The sequence below is a fragment of the Onychostoma macrolepis genome, chromosome 05 (assembly GCF_012432095.1).
Source record: "Onychostoma macrolepis isolate SWU-2019 chromosome 05, ASM1243209v1, whole genome shotgun sequence".
In the NCBI taxonomy this organism is placed as follows: Eukaryota; Metazoa; Chordata; class Actinopteri; order Cypriniformes; family Cyprinidae; genus Onychostoma; species Onychostoma macrolepis.
The window spans coordinates 40,263,842-40,287,781 of record NC_081159.1 but is presented as its reverse complement, the minus strand read 5'-3'; the positions used below and the strand labels follow the sequence as shown (position 1 = coordinate 40,287,781).

General features: G+C 34.9%; 2 protein-coding genes across 2 annotated transcripts in view; both read right to left on the bottom strand.

Moving 5' to 3' along the window:
• Nucleotides 1-2,138, bottom strand: part of rictora (RPTOR independent companion of MTOR, complex 2 a) — a 33,797-nt gene extending 31,659 nt beyond the window's left edge. Inside the window, 3 exon segments of the mRNA XM_058776654.1 lie at nucleotides 696-793; nucleotides 1,700-1,747; nucleotides 1,884-2,138. Of these exon segments, the coding sequence (XP_058632637.1) occupies nucleotides 696-793; nucleotides 1,700-1,747; nucleotides 1,884-2,064 (327 nt within the window). The 5' untranslated portion in view covers nucleotides 2,065-2,138.
• Nucleotides 2,139-2,606: 468 nt separating this feature from the next.
• Nucleotides 2,607-22,303, bottom strand: LOC131541719 (FYN-binding protein 1). Its single transcript, XM_058777654.1, has 17 exons — nucleotides 21,996-22,303; nucleotides 20,370-20,934; nucleotides 18,597-18,726; nucleotides 18,021-18,079; nucleotides 17,759-17,781; nucleotides 16,615-16,655; nucleotides 16,115-16,274; nucleotides 9,250-9,409; nucleotides 8,966-9,058; nucleotides 8,681-8,744; nucleotides 7,795-7,841; nucleotides 4,471-4,537; nucleotides 3,594-3,693; nucleotides 3,359-3,521; nucleotides 3,250-3,280; nucleotides 2,954-2,985; nucleotides 2,607-2,858 (listed from the first exon to the last, which is right to left on the bottom strand). The coding sequence occupies exons 1-17, from the start codon at nucleotides 22,023-22,025 to the stop codon at nucleotides 2,836-2,838; spliced, it is 1,788 nt and encodes a 595-aa protein (XP_058633637.1). The 5' UTR covers nucleotides 22,026-22,303; the 3' UTR covers nucleotides 2,607-2,835.
• Between the last annotated feature and the right edge of the window lie 1,637 nt (nucleotides 22,304-23,940).

Here is a 23,940-nt window from a genome sequence, read left to right as displayed (position 1 = left end):
CTGAGCAAGAAATCTCCAATTGAACTGCACTTACATACACCCAACTTTACAGTTTTGTCTATGTTCTGGTTTTTACATAGGATTTTGTTCATATAACATTTCAACATTGACAGTATTTTCTGATTTATGGAGTGCCTCCTCTAGAAAAACCTTTAACTGTAACATGTCAACAAAATAAAACAACAACAGTTTTGATCCTGGATTTATGCAATGTTCAGTTTTCTGTTCTGGAAAAGCATGCAAATAAGTGCATATTTAAACAACATTTCATTAAACTTGCATTACAAAATAACTGTCGTAATGTTCTAAGACTAATAACCTGGGGAATTATGGCCATATCTAGGAGTTAACATTTTACTCTATTCACCAGGGCTCTTGCCTTAAAAGCATTTGCAACACAGAAATCTGTGTTCATGCAATGCAGACCATATGACAGAGTATATATGTCCTGCAGAACTCACAACGTGATTGCAAGTTCTTTTTTTGCTAATTTTACAATGCTTTCAGTGATCAATCAGAATGTAGCTCCATTTAATACATTCTACCATTTACAATACAGCATATTTTTCTCCAAAAAAAAGTGAAGATATTCCATGGAGACCTGGTCATGATCTTCTCTCATCACTAAAATCATACATGAGCGCGGTGTAGACCAACCTCTGAACAACAACCAGCATAAATGGAAGCTGCACTACCTTTACAAAGTTGTTCAGGTGGCCAAGCTTCCTCATGTTGGAAACCCCGTGAGATTTGGCGATGTTCTGAAGGATCTCACGCATGTTATCTGAGGGTTCTGTGGAAAGCAAAAAACGCAATTTTAAAATCCTTAAAAAACAAAAAGGTTAATAATCAGTTCCTGCTAATATAGTAGGTAGGCTATTCAGCATCCATGCATTTTTTATTATTATTCTTTAAAATCTCTTTTGAATTAAAATCACATAGTTTAGCACATAACAACATAAACATAGCATATAATGTATCTCCATATCCACTATGAAGCATCACTTTCCCTGTGCAGAACTCAAATAAAACCTCTCGGGACCTTCCGTGTGAGTGATTTTTGCAGATATGTGATATTATGATCTAAATTCAGCAATTGCAATTAAACTTTTCCCTGCTCTAGTCTTTATTTAGCACATTTCTCAAGAGAGACGTCAAACACACTGGCAAGGCAAGTTTCATCAAGATCAGGCTCGTCAAAGACGTTCTGCATCTAACACCTGCCAGCTTGGATGTATCAAAGTCTGAGACCTTGAATCATAGACTTAATAGGCAGCATGCAAATATATGAAGGCATCAAGTTGCTTTAAGCCATTGAGTGTTTACTGATACAGCCTAAGCGAGCTGAATGCACCGCAGCTATTCTGCTGACATGCAGATGTTTACTAGACAACACAAACTGATGTGAATGTGCACTACAGATCAAAACAACACCCGTGTCCCAAATCCTTGTGAGCTGCCTAGCTAGACAGCATATTTGAGGCATCACAGGCGTAAATAATGCGGTCTATTTAGGCGACCCATTAGGTTTTGAGACAGTCAACATCTCATTCAGCCCCATTCTCCTGTCTGCAGGCCAGATAGAGCAGATGGGAAATCACTAAGGACAATTTCTTGGATTTAAGGGGAATTTGATCATTCCTTGGTTATTATTACAGAGAAGCATTATGAATTTGTTTCTTATGATGGCGACTCTCACCCCGCGTAAGATCCAGCGGTACATTCTCCTCCCCGCTGTCATTCCGACCTGTCAAAGACAAAAAAAACACACAATAAAGACACCGTGAGGCCTTATCCGCGCTTCAACGGATGCTACACAAGCAGAGGGTTATAAACAGCGCCGGCTGCGCGTGGTAACGTGGGGGGGTGTGCCGGTAACTTGCCTCTCATCCGTACACTCCGGGTCGGACGGCCGCGGATGCTGACCGCCATGTTGGCAGGGACGTTCATCATCACAACACCGGAACTCTCGTAACCTCTCGCGAGGTTTGAGCGCACGCGCTCCCCCTCCGGTTTGATTACATTTGTGAACAGTAACACGGATGATTTTCTAGTTAATAACATCCTCGTTCTGGGAAGGTTTTATATACATAAATCTTAGCACTTGAAAGTGAAACCTAGTTTTTATGCATTTCGTAACGAGTTGAAAATTAGTGTTACTGTTTAGGCTATTATTATTTTTCTTTTCTTTTGCAACTGATCCTACGGTTATGCAAAGAGTATTATTTCAAGCGATACTTAGCAAACTTTGAAGCTCTTCTTCGTGTAACATGTTAAAATGTTACTTTTTTACATTGTAATAAAATGTTATATAGGCTGCTACACACAAAAATTATTTTATGTACAGAAATATTGTAAAATTTAAAAACGTAAAATTATTACATAAAACACTTAAATGATATATATATATAGTTTTTTGTTTTATATATATATATATATATATATATATATATATTTTTGATGTAAAACAAAGCTCATGGCTGAAATTGCAATCAGCACTGAAATGTGTAAAGCTTAAAGATTAGTCTTAAATCGATGTCTTATTATTAAAATTAGCCTTTTATTAAATCATGCTGAACTTTTATTCATTGTATTTGCACCTTTTTGTTTCTACCTCCATTTTCTGCTTTTATTCTCATTCCAAAAAAAAACACACACAAAAGACAGGATTACAAATGACTTTACTCCTACTGAGGTCACTGTATATACAATGTATAATATTTGTAGATCATTCTCAAACAATGAAAATACATAGGGTGTTTTTTGATGAAAGAATTAATGACAAATAAGGATGTTGAAAGATGATGAAAACACACTAGATGAGTTTATCCATGCTTAGTCATTGTCGTAGATGCACTCTGTAACAAATAAGCAGAAAAAAATAATTCCAGTACAAAATGATGAAAGATTTAATCTAAATACACCTTCATTAACTGTGCAAGTTAAACCTTACCTTCACCAACATCATCATAAATAGAGTCGTCCCTTAGAGAGGAGAGAGGAAGTGAGACAAAAAATATGAAGTTATGGTCAACCGATCAACCATTGATATAAAATCAAAATGGCATTGCTGAATTTTACACAACAATTACTCAAAATTCACTAACATTTAGACGAATCAAATGAACCAAATGTGCTTAATGCAAAACCTGTATCTATTGACTAGGGTGAAGAAACATGCATTTTTTGCTTGTAAAAACATAGTCTAACCAGAATAGAAATAGAAATGAACAGGAAGACTATACTTACTGCTCCAAATTAGCAGTCGACACATAGCCAACTGAAACAGAGAGAGAATAATTAATAAAAGTTTCCTCTTCTGCTGTAATGTGCACTTGTACAGCACAAATCAACTCACATTTTCCTTCGCTGTTCCGGCCGATGAGTTTGTCATCTACTGGATGAACTATCACATCAATGATTTCTCCAGGTTTGACTGGCAAGTCTTTATTACCAAACTTCTTTATAGACAGTGACTGGAGAACAGTAGCTTGATACAGCATTTTGATTTCCGCATTAAACTGCAAGACGACGCAATGAGGGTTAGTACACAGAGTCATTCATCCACCACGTGTCAAACAAACATATCTTACTTTAAATTTCTTCCTAAACTCCTTTTCCTCCTTCTCAAACTTTTTCTTTTTCTTCGGGTCCATCTCGTCTGTCGTATTTGTTGAGCTGAACTTTCGAAAGCTGTGGTAAAAGAGAGACTTAACACTACCGTTCAAAAGCTTGAGGTCAGTAAGGCTCAAAAACACATACTTTTATTCAGCAAGGATACATTAAATTGATCAAAAGTTACAACACATCAAATAACCAGAACACAGTAAATGCGCTAACTAGTTGGGGAAAAAATATCATGATGTAAATGGTCCTACTATAGGATTTTCTTTAAGGAAAATATGATTTTTGTTTATGTCCTTTTTTTTTTTTTACGTCAAACGTGTATATTGTTGTTATTGTTGTTTCAACTTAAGATCATTTTTCATCTTAAGATCAACTTCTTTTTTAGAAATGTATTGCTACATAACTTTTTTTATACAATAAATGACTTTTGATATTTTGTTATATAATGCAATGACTTTTAGACATTAAGTGATTTAAGCAACCATTCAAAAGCTTGGGATCAGTAAAAATATATTGCTTTTTGCCACATTTGTAATAAATGCTGTTCTTTTGAACTTTCTATTCATCATAGAATACTGAAAAAATATCAGTTTCCACTAAAATATAATAAAATAATAATAATTAATATTTCAAAATATTGCTGTTTTACTGTATTTTTCAAACACATACTCAAACTTCTGAACAGATGTGTAACATAATGACTTGCCAAAATGTTACTTGCCAAGATATTAAAGATTCATGCGAAAGGGCACTTTACAAATTTGCTTAGAAAAAAAGAAGAGGAAAAAAATTATAAAATGAAAATTTATGTCCGCTGTTCTTCTGTAACATGTATGAAGTAACCTTTTAGGAGATGGAGGAGGAGGGAAGGCTGCTGGAATAATGTCATCATATGTCTCATCAGTGGCACCTGTTAGACAGACAGGCTCTGAGTGGAGCATTTACATTTATGAATATGGCAGATGCCTTTATCCACAGCAACAACACTGTAATAATAACTAGGGTTGCAAAGGGGCGGAAAATGTTCGTAAACTTTACATGGGAACTTCGTCTGGGGAATTTTGGAAATATTCCAAGTTTGAAACTTACCAGGAATTTATGGGAATTTTTGGGAATCTATAGGAATTAATTGGAAATTTGGGGAAATTTATCAAACTGTATCATATACAAACATAAATATAAACATTTGATCATAGGCTCACATGCAAGCAAATTAATACACATTTTAAAAATGACATTTTTGGATTTTGGGGAATCTGTGATGCTTTTTTCAGGATTTATTGATGAATAAAAACTTATGAACAGTGTTTACTCAAAATATAAATCTGTTCTAACAATAATAAGTCTTTACTACTACTCTTTATTAATTGAGCACATCCTTGCTGAATAAAAGTATTAATTTATTTCAAAAAAAGAGAAAAGGTGCTGACCCCAAACTTTTGAATGGTAGTATATTGTTAAAAAAGGATTTCTATTTTAAATAAATGTTCTTTTTTAAAAACTCTCTATTCATCAAAGATTCCTGAAAAAAATAATCACGGGTAATAATGATAATAATAATAAATATTAAGCAGCACAACGGTTTCCAAAATGTATAATAAATAAGCATATTAGAATGATGTCTGAAGGATCATGTGACACTGAAGACTGGAGTAATGATGTTCAAAATTCAGCTTTGCGTCACAGAAATACATTATATTTTAAAGTATATTACAACAGAAAATCATTATTTTAAATTGTAATAACGGCAATACTGCACAATATTACTTTTTTTCCTGTATTTTTGATCAAATAAATGAAGGTTTGATGAGCAAAAGATATGCATTTTTTGTAAACATTAAAAATGGTAATGTGTCCAAACATTTGACCAGTACTGTACTTCTGTATGACAACAGAAAACTTGCTAGCAGAAGGAGCATCACAGCTTGAGCTATATAGCACATAGCCTACCTCATAAACTATCTAGCTACCGTATAAACACTTTTTGGTATTTACTAGTTAAATGTGAATCCCATAGATCAAATATATTTAGAATATCAGAACTTAGATGTAGTCTTTGGGCTCAAATGCAGCAAGTGTGGCTACAGAGAAAATGGAGGGGAATCCCCCTCTTAGGTGACTAGAGAGGATTGTGTGTGCCCATTCCAAATCATCAGTCCTCATTCTGCTGGATCTATCTGCCGCGTTTGACACTGTCAATCATCAGATACTCCTCTCCACCCTCTCATCACTGGGCATCGCTGGAATTCCACTTTGTTGGTTTGAATCCTATCTCACTGGTAGGTCTTTCAGGGTGGCCTGGGGAGGGAAGGTATCCAAAGCACATACACTGGTCACTGGGGTTCCTCAGGGATCGGTTCTTGGACCCCTCCTCTTCTCCACATACACTACATCACTGGGTCCCATCATACAGGCACATGGATTCTCCTACCACTGCTATGCTGATGACACACAGCTCTATCTCTCCTTTCAACCAGATGATCCAACGGTAGCTGCAAGGATCTCAGGTTGCCTGGCGGACATCTCGGCATGGATGAAAGAACATCACCTTCAGCTCAACCTGGCAAAGACTGAGCTTCTTGTCTTTCCCGCCGCTCCAACTCTACAGCATGACATCACGATCCAGTTAGGTTCATCAACAATTACCCCATCAACTTCGGTCAGAAATCTTGGTGTAACCTTTGATGACCAGCTGACCTTCAAAGACCACATTGCAAAGACTGCTCGATCTTGCAGGTTTGCACTACACAACATCAGAAAGATCAGGCCCTTTCTGACGGAGCATGCTGCACAACTTCTTGTCCAGGCCCTTGTCATTTCTAGGCTGGACTACTGCAATGGTCTTCTGGCTGGACTTCCATCAAACACAGTCAAACCTCTACAAATGATTCAGAATGCGGCGGCACGACTGGTCTTCAAGGAACCCAAAAGAGCCCATGTCACACCTCTCTTTATCTCATTGCATTGGCTACCAATCGCAGCTCGCATCAAGTTCAAGACACTGATGCTTGCTTATAGAACAACCACAGGCTCAGCACCCGCCTACATGCACTCACTATTAAGAATCTACATCCCCTCCAGAAGTCTAGATCTGCTAGTGAGCGACGCCTTGTGGTACCATCACAAAGAGGCTCAAAATCACTCTACAGAACATTCTCGTTCACCATTCCTGGCTGGTGGAATGATCTTCCCACCCATATTCGGAGTGCTGGATCCCTGTCAATCTTCAAGCAACAGCTGAAAACTCATCTCTTTCGACACTACTTGACTTTAACCTACACATAAAAAAAACAAAAAAAAACAAAAAAAAAAACTATTTCTCCTTATTTATTCCTTCCCTTGCTAGCTTGTACTTACTTAAACAATGCCTGAGACTTGGTGTTATGTATTCCCCAATTGTAAGTCGCTTTGGATAAAAGCGTCTGCAAAATGACTAAATGTAAATGTGGGGGGGGGGATTCATTTTTAGACTTTTGTTTTATTATTATCTCACCTAAATGTTTGTTCAGTCAGTGTATTTGTTTTTACTATGGTATAGCCTAATTTAGTTGCACAGTATATTACACAAAGCACAAGGAAGTTTTAAACAATTTTTTTGTAATATTCATGTAATTTATATGAATATTTACCAAAATGGACATTTTGATATTTTGTGTGCAGGATTTAAGAAATTATCTGTGCATGTTAAGGAGGAAAGCACAGTGCATGTAGGGGGCAGTAAGCAGTGTGCGATTGAGCAATGTGTAGAGTAGAAATTAAACTGAAATTGCATTAAATCTGGTTGTTTTAACCAAGGTTAGGCTGCAAGATTTTGTTCTCAACTACATTTAAGTTCCCAGCTCCTGAAATTTTGCAAATTTCCAGTTTATTCCCATTAATTCCCATATATTCCCGTTAATTCCCATGGAAAGTTTCCAGTCTTGAAAATTCCCGGAATTTTGCAACCCTAATAATAACAAATAAATGTTTTTGCATATTCATTGTTCATGGATTCTCTGAGATTCAAGCAACAACACTCAACCATTAAATACAAGCCAGGAATAATTGTATATTTTATGTATTTCTGAATGTTAAATAAATCCAGTGCTGTTAGATTATTCATATGGCTGTGCTTATACTAAATTCATATATTACATTAATGTATAGTTAGAATACAGTATTACTCACACACACCATTGAATGCAGTGGGGTCTGGGGGAGGAGGAGGTGGAAAGCTGAAAAACAGCAGTAACATTACAGCAGATGGCAGTAAATCCACCATATATGTGCTTCAGGTTAAAAGGTGCTTTAAATAATACTAATTTACTTAAAAACTTTGACATTAGACTGTCACCTATCAGCGTGGAATTTGGACACAAAGTACTTTTTATATAAATATAATATAAATAACTATATTTTTATAAAATGTACAAAATGTATTTGTAAACAAGTATATGTTCAATTAAAATTTTTAAACATTATAAATGATAAATAATATCATTTGAAATATAAATGTAAATATTTAAATAATATATATGACAAGCTCAAAACCCCTAAATGCAAAAATAAATATTAAAATAAAGATGATTTGGTTCATTTACTTAATTCAATAATTATTATTTTTTTATTCAGAATTAAATTACATTTTAAAATGAATTCAAAGAAATACAGCTATTAACAATATTTCACAATATTATATAAAATATAAATTAATTAATTAACAAAGACTGCATTTATTTGCTCAAAATACAATAAAAGTACAGTGTATTCTATCAAATAAATGCAGCCTTAGCGAGCATAAGTGATTCTTTCAAAAATCTTGCTGCAGCTTAAGTGCTGAGCATGAAAGTTGACACATACATATACATATACAGTATATATATATATACAGTATATATATATATATATATATATATATATATATATATATATATATATATATATATATATATATATATTTATATATATACACATATATAAAACAACACAAAAAAAAAAAAAAAAATTGTTTTTAATTGTTTGGATGTATATACCAGTATTTGTGCAGTATTAAATGTTTTTGAACATGAATCACCTGAAATCAGCTTGTGGATCATCTGGACAATCATAAATATCAGCATCACATTCAGCTGCTGGAAGTCGTGAACAATCATTTCCTTTATGTTTCCTTCATTTGACACTCACTACATGATTGCAATGTGATTTAACTCATATTTATGAAATGCATAATGCAATGGCTTACCATCTGGTAGCCTGAAAAAAAAAAGAGATGATTTTTAGTCCAAAAAAAAAAAAAATGCAAATAATAAATTAACCTGAATAATGTTAATAATCTTTAATAAGTTACTCTCTTACTTATTGATGTCATCATCTGCGCCCACATCATCATAAACCTCCTGTTCGTCTGGTGTGCTTCTCACAACATCAAGAGTGTCAGGCTTCACAAAACCATCTACATGAAAAACACACCAACACAAAATCAAAATAGCAGCTGGCCATGGCTAGCCAAAGAGGAAGAGACGAACAGGAAACTTCAGTCTAATATAGACCGAGCATGTTCAGTTTAGCAGCTCTTGTCAGCATGCAAGAAATTATTGAATTATTTGTGATGTAAATCCATTGCAGTGTGGCAGAGTAACTCACAGTGGCCTTCAGGGTTTCTGGCGAGCCAATAGTCCTTTGGGTTTTCTGTTTTGCGCACAACTTCAATGCTCTCTCCCTGCTTCAGTGGAAGCTTGTTCTTTCCTCCCTTGTGATCCACACTGGCCTTCACCGTTTCAAGCACCACAATAGGACCCTTGATCTATCCAAGCACAAAAAGCAGTGATGATGCAAGTTTCTTACAGTCATTGTCACTTCTTTGTATTAAAAAGTAATAAAATAAAGAAAGAAATAATAAATAAACATGCAACAAAATTACAGTTACAAAATGTCTACGGGAAAAACCTGTGAAAAGTGAGTCTGGGCCACAAAATGACGAAATATAATAAATGAAAAAATTACACATTTTTAATATTTTTTTTTTCAGTTACAATTATGTAACTGTTGTTTTGTTATAAACTAAATTACAGTTACACAATGTCTGTGAGCAAAAAAAACTCTGGGTCTGGGTCTCGTGTATGCATGCATGCATAAATAATTACATTTTAATACACAGAATGAAAATTAACAATGAAAATTATTTAGAGAGAGAGAGGCATAAAATGAGACCCAAACACAGTATTTATGAGTTTTGCCCATGGACATTGTATTAATACATTTGTACATGTTCCTGTTAAGAACATATCTGGAGACACATTTAACCTCAAAATCAAAATTTCTTGTATATTTCACATAAACAGAATATATAGTTCATATTCATAGGTATATAAATATATGATTTCCTCCATGATCAACATATAAACATATACATAAACACACAAAGTATATAACATAAACAGTGTTTGGGAAAGTTATTTATAAAGTAATGCATTACAATATTGCATTACTCCATAAAATAAGTAACTAATTGTGTTACTTAGTTACTTTTTATGGAAAGTAATGCATTACGTTACTTTTGCGTTACTTTTTGTCACCTGAACTGGGCTTGCTAAATATGTTTTTAATAACAAAAAACCCAAAGGTTGTATTTTTTGCAACTGTAAAGGCCCTTTCACACCAGAAGTAAAATTAATAAGCCTCAGGCTGAAAGTAGTGCCTCTGCACCTCACTCACAGTTTCTCTCAACATGGGGACAGGAGAGATGTCAATGAATAAATGGGAAAACCAAGTAACTTGCGTTGCTTATTTGAAAAATTAACTCAGCTTTTCTTGCAAATTTGAAAGTAATGCGTTACTTTAGTGGTTTGTGCACAGCATTACACATGAAACACTGCAATCCACACAACATGATGGGAAACGGAAAAAAAGGAAAAATTGTTAGTCTTGAGTCTTTGCTTTCGCTTTAATTTGAGCTACGGTATCCAGGGTAATGTCAGCATACACAAAAAACCAACCACATCAAACTGTCGATGCAAGAGAAAGCTGTTCGAAAGGGATGTTGGGGGAAAAAGTATATACAGGTGCTGGTCATATAATTAGAATATCATCAAAAAGTTGATTTATTTCACTAATTCCATTCAAAAAGTGAAACTTGTATATTATATTCATTCATTACACACAGTCTGATATATTTCAAATGTTTATTTCTTTTAATTTTGATGATTAGAGCTTACAGCTCATGAAAGTCAAAAATCAGTATCTCAAAATATTAGAATATTACTTAAGACCAATACAAAGAAAGGATTTTTAGAAATCTTGGCCAACTGAAAAGTATGAGCATGTACAGCACTCAATACTTAGTTGGGGCTCCTTTTGCCTGAATTACTGCAGCAATGCGGCGTGGCATGGAGTCGATCAGTCTGTGGCACTGCTCAGGTGTTATGAGAGCCCAGGTTGCTCTGATAGTGGCCTTCAGCTCATCTGCATTGTTGGGTCTGGTGTCTCTCATCTTCCTCTTGACAATACCCCATAGATTCTCTATGGGGTTCAGGTCAGGTGAGTTTGCTGGCCAATCAAGCGCAGTAACACTATGGTCATTGAACCAGCTTTTGGTACCTTTGGCAGTGTGGGCAGGTGCCAAGTCCTGCTGGAAAATGAAATCAGCTTCTCCATAAAGCTTGTCAACAGAAGGAAGCATGAAGTGCTCTAAAATTTCCTGGTAGATGGCTGCGTTGACTGTGGCCTTCAGAAAACACAGTGGACCAACACCAGCAGATGACATGGCAGCCCAAATCATCACTGACTGTGGAAACTTCACACTGGACTTCAAGCAACATGGATTCTGTGCCTCTCCACTCTTCCTTCAGACTCTGGGACCTTGATTTCCAAATGAAATGTAAAATTTACTTTCATCTGAAAAGAGGACTTTGGACCACTGAGCAACAGTCCAGTTCTTTTTCTCCACGGCCCAGTTAAGATGCTTCTGACGTTGTCTCTGCTTCAGAAGTGGCTTGGTAGCCCTTTTCCTGAAGACGTCTGAGCTCGGTGACTCTTGATGCACTGACTCCAGCTTCAGTTCTCTCCTTGTGAAGCTCTCCCAAGTGTTTGAATCGGCTTTGCTTGACTGTATTCTCAAGCTTGCGGTCATCCCTGTTGCTTGTGCACCTTTTCCTACCCAAATTCTTCCTTCCAGTCAACTTTGCATTTAATATGCTTTGATACAGCACTCTGTAAACAGCCACACCTTTCAGTAATGACCTTCTGTGACTTACCCTCTTTGTGGAGGGTGTCAATGTTCGTCTTCTGGATCATTGCCAAGTCAGCAGTCTTCCCCATTATTGTGGTTTCAAAGAACAAGAGATACCCAGAAATTATACTGTAGGGATGGTCATTTATTCAAACTCAAATGTAAATATTCTAATATTTTGAGATACTGATTTTTGACTTTCATGAGCTGTAAGCTCTAATCATCAAAATTAAAAGAAATAAACATTTGAAATACATCAGTCTGTGTGTAATGAATGAATATAATATACAAATTTCACTTTTTGAATGGAATTAGTGAAATAAATCAACTTTTTGATGATATTCTAATTATATGACCAGCACCTGTATATATAAAAAAAAGTTTTGGGGGGGAAAAAAATGTAGCTGAAATTTTCAAGACATGTTTTGTGATCGAGGGTCTATATGCGAGGGAGTGGCAATGGCCATGAATATTAAGTGAGTCTCACCTGAGAGACAAAGGGCCCTCCCCTAATGGCCCATCAGTGTGACTGTGAGGCAGGTAAGAGAGAATGTGAGGAGATTGAAAAAATATTGAAAAATATTTGTATTTTATTTACAACACAGTATAATTAAAACATACATAACAAAGGTCAAAGACACATTATTGTGCACACTGATCTAACCACAGAGATGTGAACAGACTTTGAGTCATTCCTGCAACAGATTCTGAAACAAGTAAATCATACCTGATATTTACGTGTGTTATTTAAGTGTTTCTACTTCTTTCCATGGATTCATGTAGAAAAAAAACATAATCAGTAGAAAAGGAGCTTGTTTTAACATAGAATATCAGTGTAGTTGAACATCTGATGTTGGTGCAGCGCTCTCAGAGGAAAACAGTTTGAAGAGACATCAGGATACATCTGGTGCTGGTATCTGATTCAATAAAATACAAACAAACAAAAACATTTGTGAGCATGTTAATATCAGGAACATCTGTATGTATATATATATATATATATATATATATATATATATATATATATATATAGGTTTTGTAGCCATCGACTCACACATGCTTTGTACTATCATAAAAAGAAGAAACTAATTATTGTTTAGCACGTTATTAAAATCTATTTCTGAACAGAGTAGGCTATTAATAATAAACACGTACTAAATATACTTAGACTCGTAGCATTCATCATGTTACAGTGTACACTCATATTACTTTTATTGTTTTATATAGAGCATGAAAACATCATCGCGCCGTAAGAAATTTAAATACAGTGAATTGCCCATCATATTAAAAATGTTTTACACGATTTCAAACATTGTAGTCAGGAATTATAGTTTGGGAAAAACCCAACTATGATTTTGTAGTCATACAGTCTAGTATGTATGATTTTATAGTAGACTATGATATGATTCTGTAGCCACAGACTCAAGCAAGCTTTGTACAATAAAAGGATGTACTTTGTGCTATAAAAAAAATGATATTTTATATCTGAGAAACTAATTATTATTGTTTAGCACGCTATTAAAATCTATTTGTGAACAGAGTATTAATAATAAACATGGTCTAAACATTCTTAGACCATAGCATTTATCATGTTGTAGTTTGGGAAAAACCCAACTAACTTTATGTCACAATAAAACGTTAACTAATGCAAAAAATAAACATTACTTACTCATCAGATTGATGTCTTCTGCTGGATGAAATCGTGCTCTTCTTTCGAGGGAAACCCTTCCTTTACTCAGCGCGAACAGTAACAGTAGCCGCGATGAGGATCTCTTCTTTGTTTGTGTTGGGCGTTTGCACGCGCGCACGTCCCACGCGGCTATTTACATATGAACTGCGCGAGCTGCGCGGGGGCGGGGTCACATTAGAGATATTGAGTCAGACGGGACAGACTGAACATCGTGTTGGTTTCATACGGATTACTTCATCACAGAATGTTTGTTTTCGACAAGACTTGCTTCATTTCAAAGTAGACACTTCAAGCTTTCTATAGATATAACTATCATGTCTCTGTGTGAAGTATTTGCTGAGTTACAGTTCATTTTAGTGACGCGTTTCTAAAAACAGTTCGCGGAGACGGAGAAGACAAAGAGCGCACCCTGTTTGTTTTCTTTATTCTTCAAAAGCACAAAGTTTAGTTGTTATTATGAGTGTATACAAATAAAAGTAGACCCCTTACAGATTCGAACGGTGTATTGCTCTTATCTGTACGATCAAAAATGGCAGAGTAATTCAAGCTCATTTCGGCAGGAAAATCGCGTTTGTATACGCGTTTGTCGACCCCAGAGGGTTAATAGATGGGCTGCTATAGCCAAACAGTGTTGCCAACTAATTTTCAGAGAAAGATGCTAAAGTAAGATCAATTTGTAGCTAAAAGTTGCTAAATGACATTATGTCATTGCGCGATGACGTCATTGCGTAATCACGGCGCAAAATTGTCACATCATCAAATCTCAGCTAAAATATATTTCATATATATTAGTTTAGATTTGTTTGTAAAATAATATGCATAATATAATATTAAAATATAAATAACTATTTAAAAAACATTGAATTATTGAACACTTACACATTTTTGAATGATTACAATTTAAGTTTTTTTTTTTTTTTTTTTAATAGCTAGTAAACTAGTAATATGACACATTCTCAACAATTATGCTTTAAGCAGTGTATTAGTAGTTAGTATGCTACACTCCAAGAAAAGGCTGTAAAAATACAGCCCAATCTACTATGTTAATATGAAAGAATTGTCCGTGTTGGTTTTTTACCTGCATTTTAAATTATGCATTGTGTTTTTGGGTTACAGGATTACAATGGATAATGGAAAACATCCTGGAAAATTACTAGTAGCCTATCTTTTCCATTTTTCTTACAGCATACTAACTGATCAACGATCGCAAGTACAAGCTACTAACAAAGTGTAGCCTATCATAAATGAACAATTATTCAGTTATTATCATTATTATTATATTGAAGAATTGCAAATAGTAGCTAACTCAATTCACGTGACGTGCGTACTGCTAGGCATCTTTGGTTTTCTTTTTGTGTAATTTGGATGGAAAATGTGTGTCTTTTTATTGTCTGAGTCACTTATCAAAGGTTGCTAAAAGTTGCCAAATAAATTTTAAAAAATTGCTAAATTTGTTGCTAGGTGCTTTTGGAAGAAAAAGTTGCTAGGGTAGTCTGAAAAGTTGCTAAATTTAGCAACAAAATTGCTAAGTTGGCAACACTGTAGCCAAAGCTTTAGTCACTTAGCCAATGCCAAATTGTTCTCTGATGAGGCCACCTTCACTTTCCATATCTGTGGAAGTTATGATGTGGAGAAGTCCCAAAGAGGCTTACCACTTGGAATATGAAGCATGGGGTGGATCAGTGATGATTTGGCCTGCAATATGCCAATCCCTGCTATGCTTAATGTGCACATCATTGCAATAGACTACAAAAACTGCAAAAAAAGGCTTATCTTACTTAGTATTTGTGTCTTGTTTCTAGTCAAAATATCTAAAAATTCTTAAATCAAGATGCATTTACTAGATAAGCAAAATGACGTAAGATATTCAGTCTTGTTTCCAGGGAAACAAACTAAATTAAATGCATTTTGCTTAAAATAAGTAAAACAATCTTGTTTTAATAATATTTTACTTACCCCACTGGCAGATAATTTTACTTGTTTTAAGCTAAATCTCATGTTGCTTAAAAATCCATTGTATCTGTCACTCCCAAGACAAATTGATGGTGTATTGGCCGCTAAAGGAAGGCTCTACATCATACTAATAAATTATTATGGTCTGAAACATGGTGTTTCAGCTTCATTGCCCAACCCTTTTGTGTGTGTGTGCGTGTGTAACTTTAAAATATCAGTCATTGATATCTTGGGTACAAATGCCAGCTTATTGTGCTAGTGTTTGGTAGTCTAGGTCATGTACACAGGCTGGCGATCCGTGGACTTTGCATTGGGGGGGGGGCTATCTAAAACAAGGGCTGAACAGTTGGCAAAGTACTGTTCAATCTCAGCAACTATAGGAAGTATGTTTATTTGGAAAAGGCGATGTTTCCTGTACCCTTAGAACTGTATAATCCATAACAATGTGCTGATCTGTTTTAATCTGTTGGATCATTCATTTGATTCCTAATGAAATTTGACTTGTAATGTGGGATCAAATAAAGTAAAATATCAATTTTGATTTTAAGGTGAAATATGTCTCCAGATGTGTTTTTGACAGGTTTTGTGGAGATTCACAAAAATAAAAATAAACTGAGCGCTGAGCTGTTTGTAATTACTTTAAACTTTTTCCTGGCCTCCTGCTCCTTTTTATCTCTCTCTTTCTTATCTTTCTTCTCCTGCTCCATGCGTTTCTTCTCTTCTTTTTCCAGCTTTTTCTTTAGTTCTTTTGATTCTTTTGTCATCTTTTCTTCTTTTGGTTCTTTGTTGTTTTCTGGCCTGTGGAGGAGGGTTTTCCATTAGCAGAATTTTGAGTGTGCTTTCCTTTTCGTAATTTTTTTTTCATTAATCATCTTAAAATTTGAGCCCAATTGATTTGCAGCCTTTACTAAAGACTAACCAACTACATTTTCTGAAGACAATGTGAGCAGCATTTGCCTGTGCAAAACGTGCTATTGTGATACTAGGGTGCTGCTTCACAAGTTTGTTGAAATTACTTCAAGTAACAGTGAAGGACAAGTGAAAATTAATACTTTGGTTCAGGGGTTTGCTCAAATCACTAAATATTATGAGCAACAGTAAATTAATGAATATTCATACATTAAATTAATATTCTTACCAGTTGTGATCAAGATCCTCATACATGTCCTCGTCTGACTCCTACACAAGAAACAAACAGCAACATCATCATTGGCTTTGTAAAAGTTACTGCATCAAAACCAACAAACTGTAAACAGTGTCCTTCTGCTCACTACAGTTTTCTTCAGTCCATTATAATCCGACTGTGGTGTTAATGCTCTCATTTCCTTTTGAGATGCTGATTCTTTTGCAGAAGTGTCTCAGCAGCGATATTTTATGCTAATTTTGACCTGATTAAACATGTGCATGGACCCACACACAATCGTGGACACACTCTAGATTTACTCATCAGTAGAGGTCTAAATATTTCATCTATTGTTATTAAGGATGTAGCACTATCTGATCACTTCTGTATTTTCTTTGATATATTGATCTCTGTTACCACTGAATCTAGATCTGTCTCTGTCAGAAAGAGATGCATTAACGAGAACACTAGTGCGCTATTTATGAAGGCTATATCTTCAACACCAAGCATTTCTGCAGACTCTGTTGATCTTCTCCTGGATTCATTTAACTCAAAAGTTAAGAATGTTATTGATGATATCGCTCCTGAAAAAGTCAGCAAGAAGAATGGCAGACAAAAATCATCTTGGAGAAAATCAACAGCAGTTCAGAGTATGAAAAGACAATGCAGAAAAGCTGAGCAGATGTGGCGGAAGACGAAACTCAAAATTCACTATAGCATCTATAAAGACAGCCTTCATGCTTTCAATGTGGAACTGGCCACAGCTAGACAGACCTTCTTCTCAAACCTCATAAACAGTAACAAACAACACTCGCACTCTTTTTGCTACTGTTGAGAGACTAACAACCCCCAAGTCAGATTCCCAGTGAAATGCTCTCCGACAGCAAATGCAATGAGTTTGCTTCCTTCTTTTCTGAGAAGATCAATAATAAGAATTTAAAACTGTTTTAAAATCTTCTTAAATCAATTTTTATATCTTGCTTTTATTATTATTTTTTAATTCCTTGTTTTTATTGTTGTGACTTTTTTCACTTTCTTTTATGTAAAGCACTTTGAATTACCACTGTGTATGAAATGTGCTATATAAATAAACTTGCCTTGCCTATTTAAAACATCTCTAAAGAGACGCAAGTAAACACAACAAACATTTCATCTTTACCTCAGGGTCATGGCTGCTTTTACCTAAAACAGAAAAGAGACTTCATAAGTACAGACTTCCTCAGCACTAATGATAGAGGAAGTCACACGTAATATACAAATATGATTGCATGTGATAATTGCATGTGCTCTCTCTTTAAATTAAGGTTACCAGCTTTGATATTTTGTAAGATAATGGCATTCAGACATTAGGTATCCAGATATTTATTGGGGTCACTGTATGTGTCAAACATTAATATTAATAACTTCTCTATGAATGGCACCTAGAGAAGTCTCCGTCCGGCTCATGATGTCCGTATCATCATAATAACCCTCCTCATCCCTGTTCACAACAGAAGAAACAGGTTACACAGTAAATACAAGCTTACTTTTAAATTGCAGCTTCACATCTTTGTCTAAATAGTAAAACATTCAATCGTACCATTGCATTCCCTCACAAAAATAAACTGTGCTATAGTGTACAACATCAGGGTGGTAATACTATGAAATTATGAACACATACAATGAGCTTAGCATTGTGGCAATGCAAATATTACTGGGTCTTTTATATTGTTATTTTACCAACTATTACCATATTCATGTACAACAGCATTTGTGTATTTTTTTACTCATGTGTCACTCCAAGGTATTTCATTAGTAAAACCCCATTGTATTACTACAGAACAATGTTCTAAAATAAATAAATAAATATTTAAAAATTATTAAAATAATTAATTTCATACTACTTCTTTGTAAAGTATTTTATATTTCTATATTTTTGTTGTATTGTAATGACATGCAAATCTCCAGAATTATTATTGATACCGCTTTTAAACATATCTCATAAAGGGATCACTCACATCGGAGGGGGAGCAGGTGGAAATGTGAAGTCTGGTGGTGGGGGTGGAGTCACAGATGTGATTGACAAGTGGTCAGGAGGCGGTGGGTGTGGGAAGGAGAAATTTTCCTCTGGGTTGCTGGTGTTGGATACTGACGAACCAGCAGATGGAAAGAGAACATGAAGCAACAAGTGTGTATATGTATCATTTATTTATTTTACTAGAGGTTATAGTTCACAATTTAGGGAAATAGCTTTTGGATGTTTAGACAAGAATGTAGTAGGCCCAGAAAGCATTTGGACACACTTCATAACACATCAAACCACCAGAACCAGAAAAAAATGTGCTTAATTATTGTGAAAATAATACAAAAATCCTGAATGGTCCTACTATAGGATTCATTTTCTTTATGCAAACAAAACATTTTGTGGAATGTATTCTTTTATATATATATATATATATATATATATATATATATATAAATTATACTTGTTTTGATATATAGTTATATAATGCAATGACATTTCAACAATTTTAAGTGATTTAAACTACCATTCAAAAATTTGAGGTCAGTAAGATTTTATTTTTTAACAAATTAATATTTCTATTCAGGAAGAATGCAATGTATAGATAAAAAATTACAGTAAAGCAGGGTTCATTTCCATTTCAAAATTCCATACTTTTCCAGACTCAAAATTCCAAACCTCTCTGTAGATTTTTAGACCATATTTAACATAATTACACGAAATGTACAGATGGCATAACATTTGCCAAGTTCAAGGGTCTATAACAAAGACTGGTACTGTAAAAAAAGTGTTTAAGATTTGGCTTTCATTGGGGAAGTATACCATATTTCAAGGCCTTAGGTCCGCTAAATGGGCTGATGGCACAACAGGTGGCTCAGCGTGCATTGTCCTATATGCTAAATTTAATGGTTTCTAGTGCGCACATGAAAGTCTGTATATTTTTTATTTTTGCAAAGGTCCTTGAGTTATGCAATACGGTGCTAAGAATATAGTGTGAAGAAACCCAAAATGCCTCTAACCTGCATTTTGCATAATGAAAAAGTGCACCGTGAATTCATTCAGTCATATTTGGCGATCACTAAAGAATCACTAAACAGCTGCCATGAAACCTCACTTCTTGTACGATAAATTTATTTTCATCAAGTTCTGAATTTTCTATTATAAAAAAAAGTAAATAGGGGCAAAAGTCTGGAAATCAAATTCCTACTTTTCCAAACCCTGTAGGAACCCTGGTAAAGACTTTAATGTTGCAAATGATTTATATGTTTTAAATAAATGCTGTTCATTTGAACTTTTTATTCATTAAAGAATTGTCACAGTTTCCACAAAAATATTAAGCAGCAAAATGTTTTCAACATTGGTAATAATCAGAAATGTTTCTTGAGCAGCAAATCAGCATATCAGAATGATTTCTGAAGGATCACGTGACACTGAAGACTGGAGTAATGATGCTGACAATTCAGCTTTGACATCACAGGAATAAATTATATTTTAAAATATATTCAAATAAAAAAACATTATACATTGTAATATTTCGCAATATTACTGTTTTTACTGTACTTTTGACCAAATAAATGCAGCCTTGAACAGCCAAAAACACAAAAAAATCTTTCTGACCCCAAATTTTTGAACAGTAATGTGTCCAAAATCTTACTGGTATTTTGTGTGTATACTTACATTATTCCAGTCATTTAAAAATAACGAACTGAATCTTTCTCAACTGAATAAAAACAAATCAGTTTAGCTTTCATGGAGGTCCGTATCTTACCGTTCCCTCTGAACTTGTTGAGGTTAACTAGCGGAGGTCTCTGTGGTTTGGCGGGACACTTTCCTAAAACAAACAAACCGGGAAGAGGCTTCTTTTTCAGCACTGACAAATCACCAGTAGTGGTTTCCGGTGCTGTGGAGATCTTTTCATGAAGAAGGGGTTTCTGCATGATAGGCAGTTTGGCAGGACTCTGAGATCCAGCTCCACTGGGGGCTTGTGTATAAGCGTTCTCCTGTTTCCCTCTATTGGGCAGCTTCACTCCAACAGTATCACTTCTCGGGTCACTACTGGTCTTGTTGTTAGAAACTGGAGGATTGAATCTAGCCTCCATAGAGTTAACCGTGAAGTTGGGTTTGACCATGAGAGGTTTAGGCAAAGGCTTGGAGCCTGCACCATTATTCATGTCCACAGCTTTGAGTTTTGCCGGCTTGGGGATCAACACTGGATTCTGCTCATGATTCCCGGCTCTGCCGAATTGATTGTTCTGAGCAGGTTGGGAAAACGGACTTTCACCAGCCAGTGAATTAAAACGAGACTTCAGGGATTGTACATTAGTGAAACTGGCCTAAAAATGTCAAACATAAACATTAGTAACACTTTACAATAAGGTCTCATTTGTTAACATCAGTTAATTCATGAACTAACGATAGTTGCAATAGTTTTACAGCATCATTAACCTTTGTAAATGTTAATGAAAATACAATCGTACGGTGTTCATGTTAATTCACGGTGAATTAACTAATGTTAACAGAGACAATTTTGGTTTTAAATATGCTGAAAAAGATTTAGTGTAGAAACAATTTTAACTCAGAAATTGCTAGTAAATTTCACAAGTAATTCCGAGGAAATGCAAGTAACACTTTGAATTACACACACAATTTTAAAGTAGAAAACTGCAATATTTTTCTAGTAAAATGTACTCCAGTAATCAACTTTAAAAAATGTAAATGAATCCTTTAACACTAGGTACTACATAACTTAGTAACTCACCCCAGGTTTGTATGAAGCCACATCTCAAAGACACGTCAAATCATGTGGCTTGTTGAGGAGACATATGCTATGACTTTAATTAGGGATGTGCGGGACTAGTCAACTAAACGGTACAGCTCCTGCTACACTGTAAAAAAAAAAAAAAAAAGTTGAGCCAACTTAAAATTTAAGGCAACCAGCTTCAGCAGATTTTTGAGTTTTGCAACAAAAATTTGAGAATCTCCCACAAAAATAAGTTGAGCAAACTCAAAAATCTGCTGAAGATATTTTTTTAATTTCGCTCAACTTTTTATTTTTATTTTTACAGTGTAGTCGACACTGAAATCAATAGTCGATTACAGGAGAGATAAAAAAATTACCATAATGTTAACGTTACATTTAAAACATTTTAACAACAAGCTAAAATTAAACTTGTGAAAAATAATAAATATCAAAATATTTAAATATATAAATATTTTTAAAAGCGTGTCTGGGCGGAAACTACATTTTTACCTCAGACCTGGCATGTGTTTTCTTCATGTCATCTGCGGCAAGCTCGAAATGACCACGTGAAGAACCAGCAAGGTGTGGGATTATTTTAAATTAGAAGGAAACGGAAAAATTGTGTGTAAACTGTGTAATGTCAAATTGGCTTACAATAACTCTACTGGAGCGATGTGTAATCATATTCAATACAGGCAGGTATGAGTTAGCTTGGAGGCTAGCCAAAGCCAGCCAATGTCAATCATGCCATACACTACAACCCGCCGCTGGGTCCGCGATCCCATCCGTGCCGTCTATTCCTCTAAACGAAGACCCACTTCGGTGGTGGAGCGGGATTTCCAGGCTCTTTTCGAAACTGTCTGCTTGCTTGTAGTTATCTCTCTGTGTGCCAGTGACTTCAGTTCCTGCTGAGCACGTTTTTTTATTTCAAGTGCAGAATCGCCTCTAGTCCCTTCTTTCGCCAGACCACGTTAACATGTTAAATTCACTGAACACATGCGCATGGTCTAAGTAGGTAAAACGAGCATTGTTTTGTTTTTAGACAATATAGCCAACATGAAGTACATTTTTTAAAGCCGTTTTAATGCTATTCCTTGATAAACTTTCCTATTGTTTTTGACTTGTGTTTTAATATGTTGGCTAACGTTATATGAAAATGAAGAATTCTGTCAGTCTATTTTCCATTTCTGCATTGCTCCAGCTGATCTGAATAAATAAGCTATGCACTGGTTTATATTGAGTGTATGCTCTTCCTTATTTTCTGTTTAACGACCGCCTAAAATTAAATGATGATAACGTGAGGCAAGCATGCGGCATAATCGTGACCTATTTTTAGCAGATTTCATTGAGGGATTTGACAGTGTGATGCAAAGATTAAGTATTTCAAGTGTAGGCTGTTATACACGCACAGTTTTTTTTCTTTTGCCATTTTTTGGGGGTTTCTAGCTTTTAGACTAGTCGGATACAAAACTTCCGTTTAAACGACAGTCAAATTAGTCGTAGCGCACATCCCTAACTTTAATATGCAATTAGACTTATATGGTGGGCAATAAAATGGAGCAAAATAATCACATAAACTTACAGTAAATGGGCCTATGGAAACCTGATTCTCTTTTTTAAAAAAAAGAAAAAAGCCCCTATAATTTTAGGTAAAAAAAAGATAATAATTTTGAGATTAGTTTAAAATATAAAATTGCAATTGTGATATAGTCAAAACAGTGTAATGAAAAAAAAAAACATTTCGAAAAAGTAACCCCCCCCCAAAAAACTTTTGACAATCAGTTCTTTAAAAAAAAAACAACAACAAAAAAATTGTTTCGTGTGAGCATTTGTTGGATGTTAAAGTTTCTTAATGGAACGACCAAAGATGACAATAAAAAAAACTTTCACTTTTAAGAGTGTAGCAATGCTAAAAGCCACTCTGAACACAACCAAACACAAAACCCTAGCACTGTGGTTTTGCACAGTCAACACAAAATATAAAAAATGACTATATTTATTAACTATAATCACTAATATTATAATTAAGGCAGCAATATACAAACCCCTCTTAAGCAGGCTACTGATAAAAAAATGTTGAATATTTTTAAAAGCTGTGAAACTGAGCATATTCACACCTTTAGGGTTCCGCCTTTACACTAGTCTTTCTTTACATTCACAAGTGTGAAAAACACGGAGAATTTTTATACTGCTATCTTGTTTCTTCAAAATGCAGCTATATGATCGATATTATTGCATTCTTATCAATCATATCATATAATTATCAATCCTAATAAGAAAATCCACAAGCATCAAATCACTATTCCTATTATTGCATCTGCTAACTCAAGTACGATCAAGATAATCAAGAACTAAATCATCAACAGCAAACTGAAAAATCATAATAAATGACATTCATATAAATAAATCAGTAAAATTTCCCTGCAAACTCACCCAGCCAGCACATAAGTGTGCGTACAAGAGTACAGTGACTCTGAAAATGGTGAGAATCACAAATACACCCAGAGGAAACGCATGTTTCCATTACTTTAATAAGGAAGAGGTGTAACCAGGGTTTCACTATCGAGCACCACAACCCTGATCTGGGGTCAGATTTAAC

Bases quoted from the DNA above. Each gene is read 5' to 3' on its own strand.
- LOC131541719 (XM_058777654.1), bottom strand. From the start codon at position 22,025: ATGATTACACATCGCTCCAGTAGAGTTATT. The intron at 9,410-16,114 runs GTAATTACAAAC...GTGCTTGGATAG, and splicing joins AGGCCAGGAAAAAGTTTAAA to ATCAAGGGTCCTATTGTGGT. The intron at 9,059-9,249 runs GTGAGTTACTCT...TTTTTCATGTAG, and splicing joins CAGAAACCCTGAAGGCCACT to ATGGTTTTGTGAAGCCTGAC.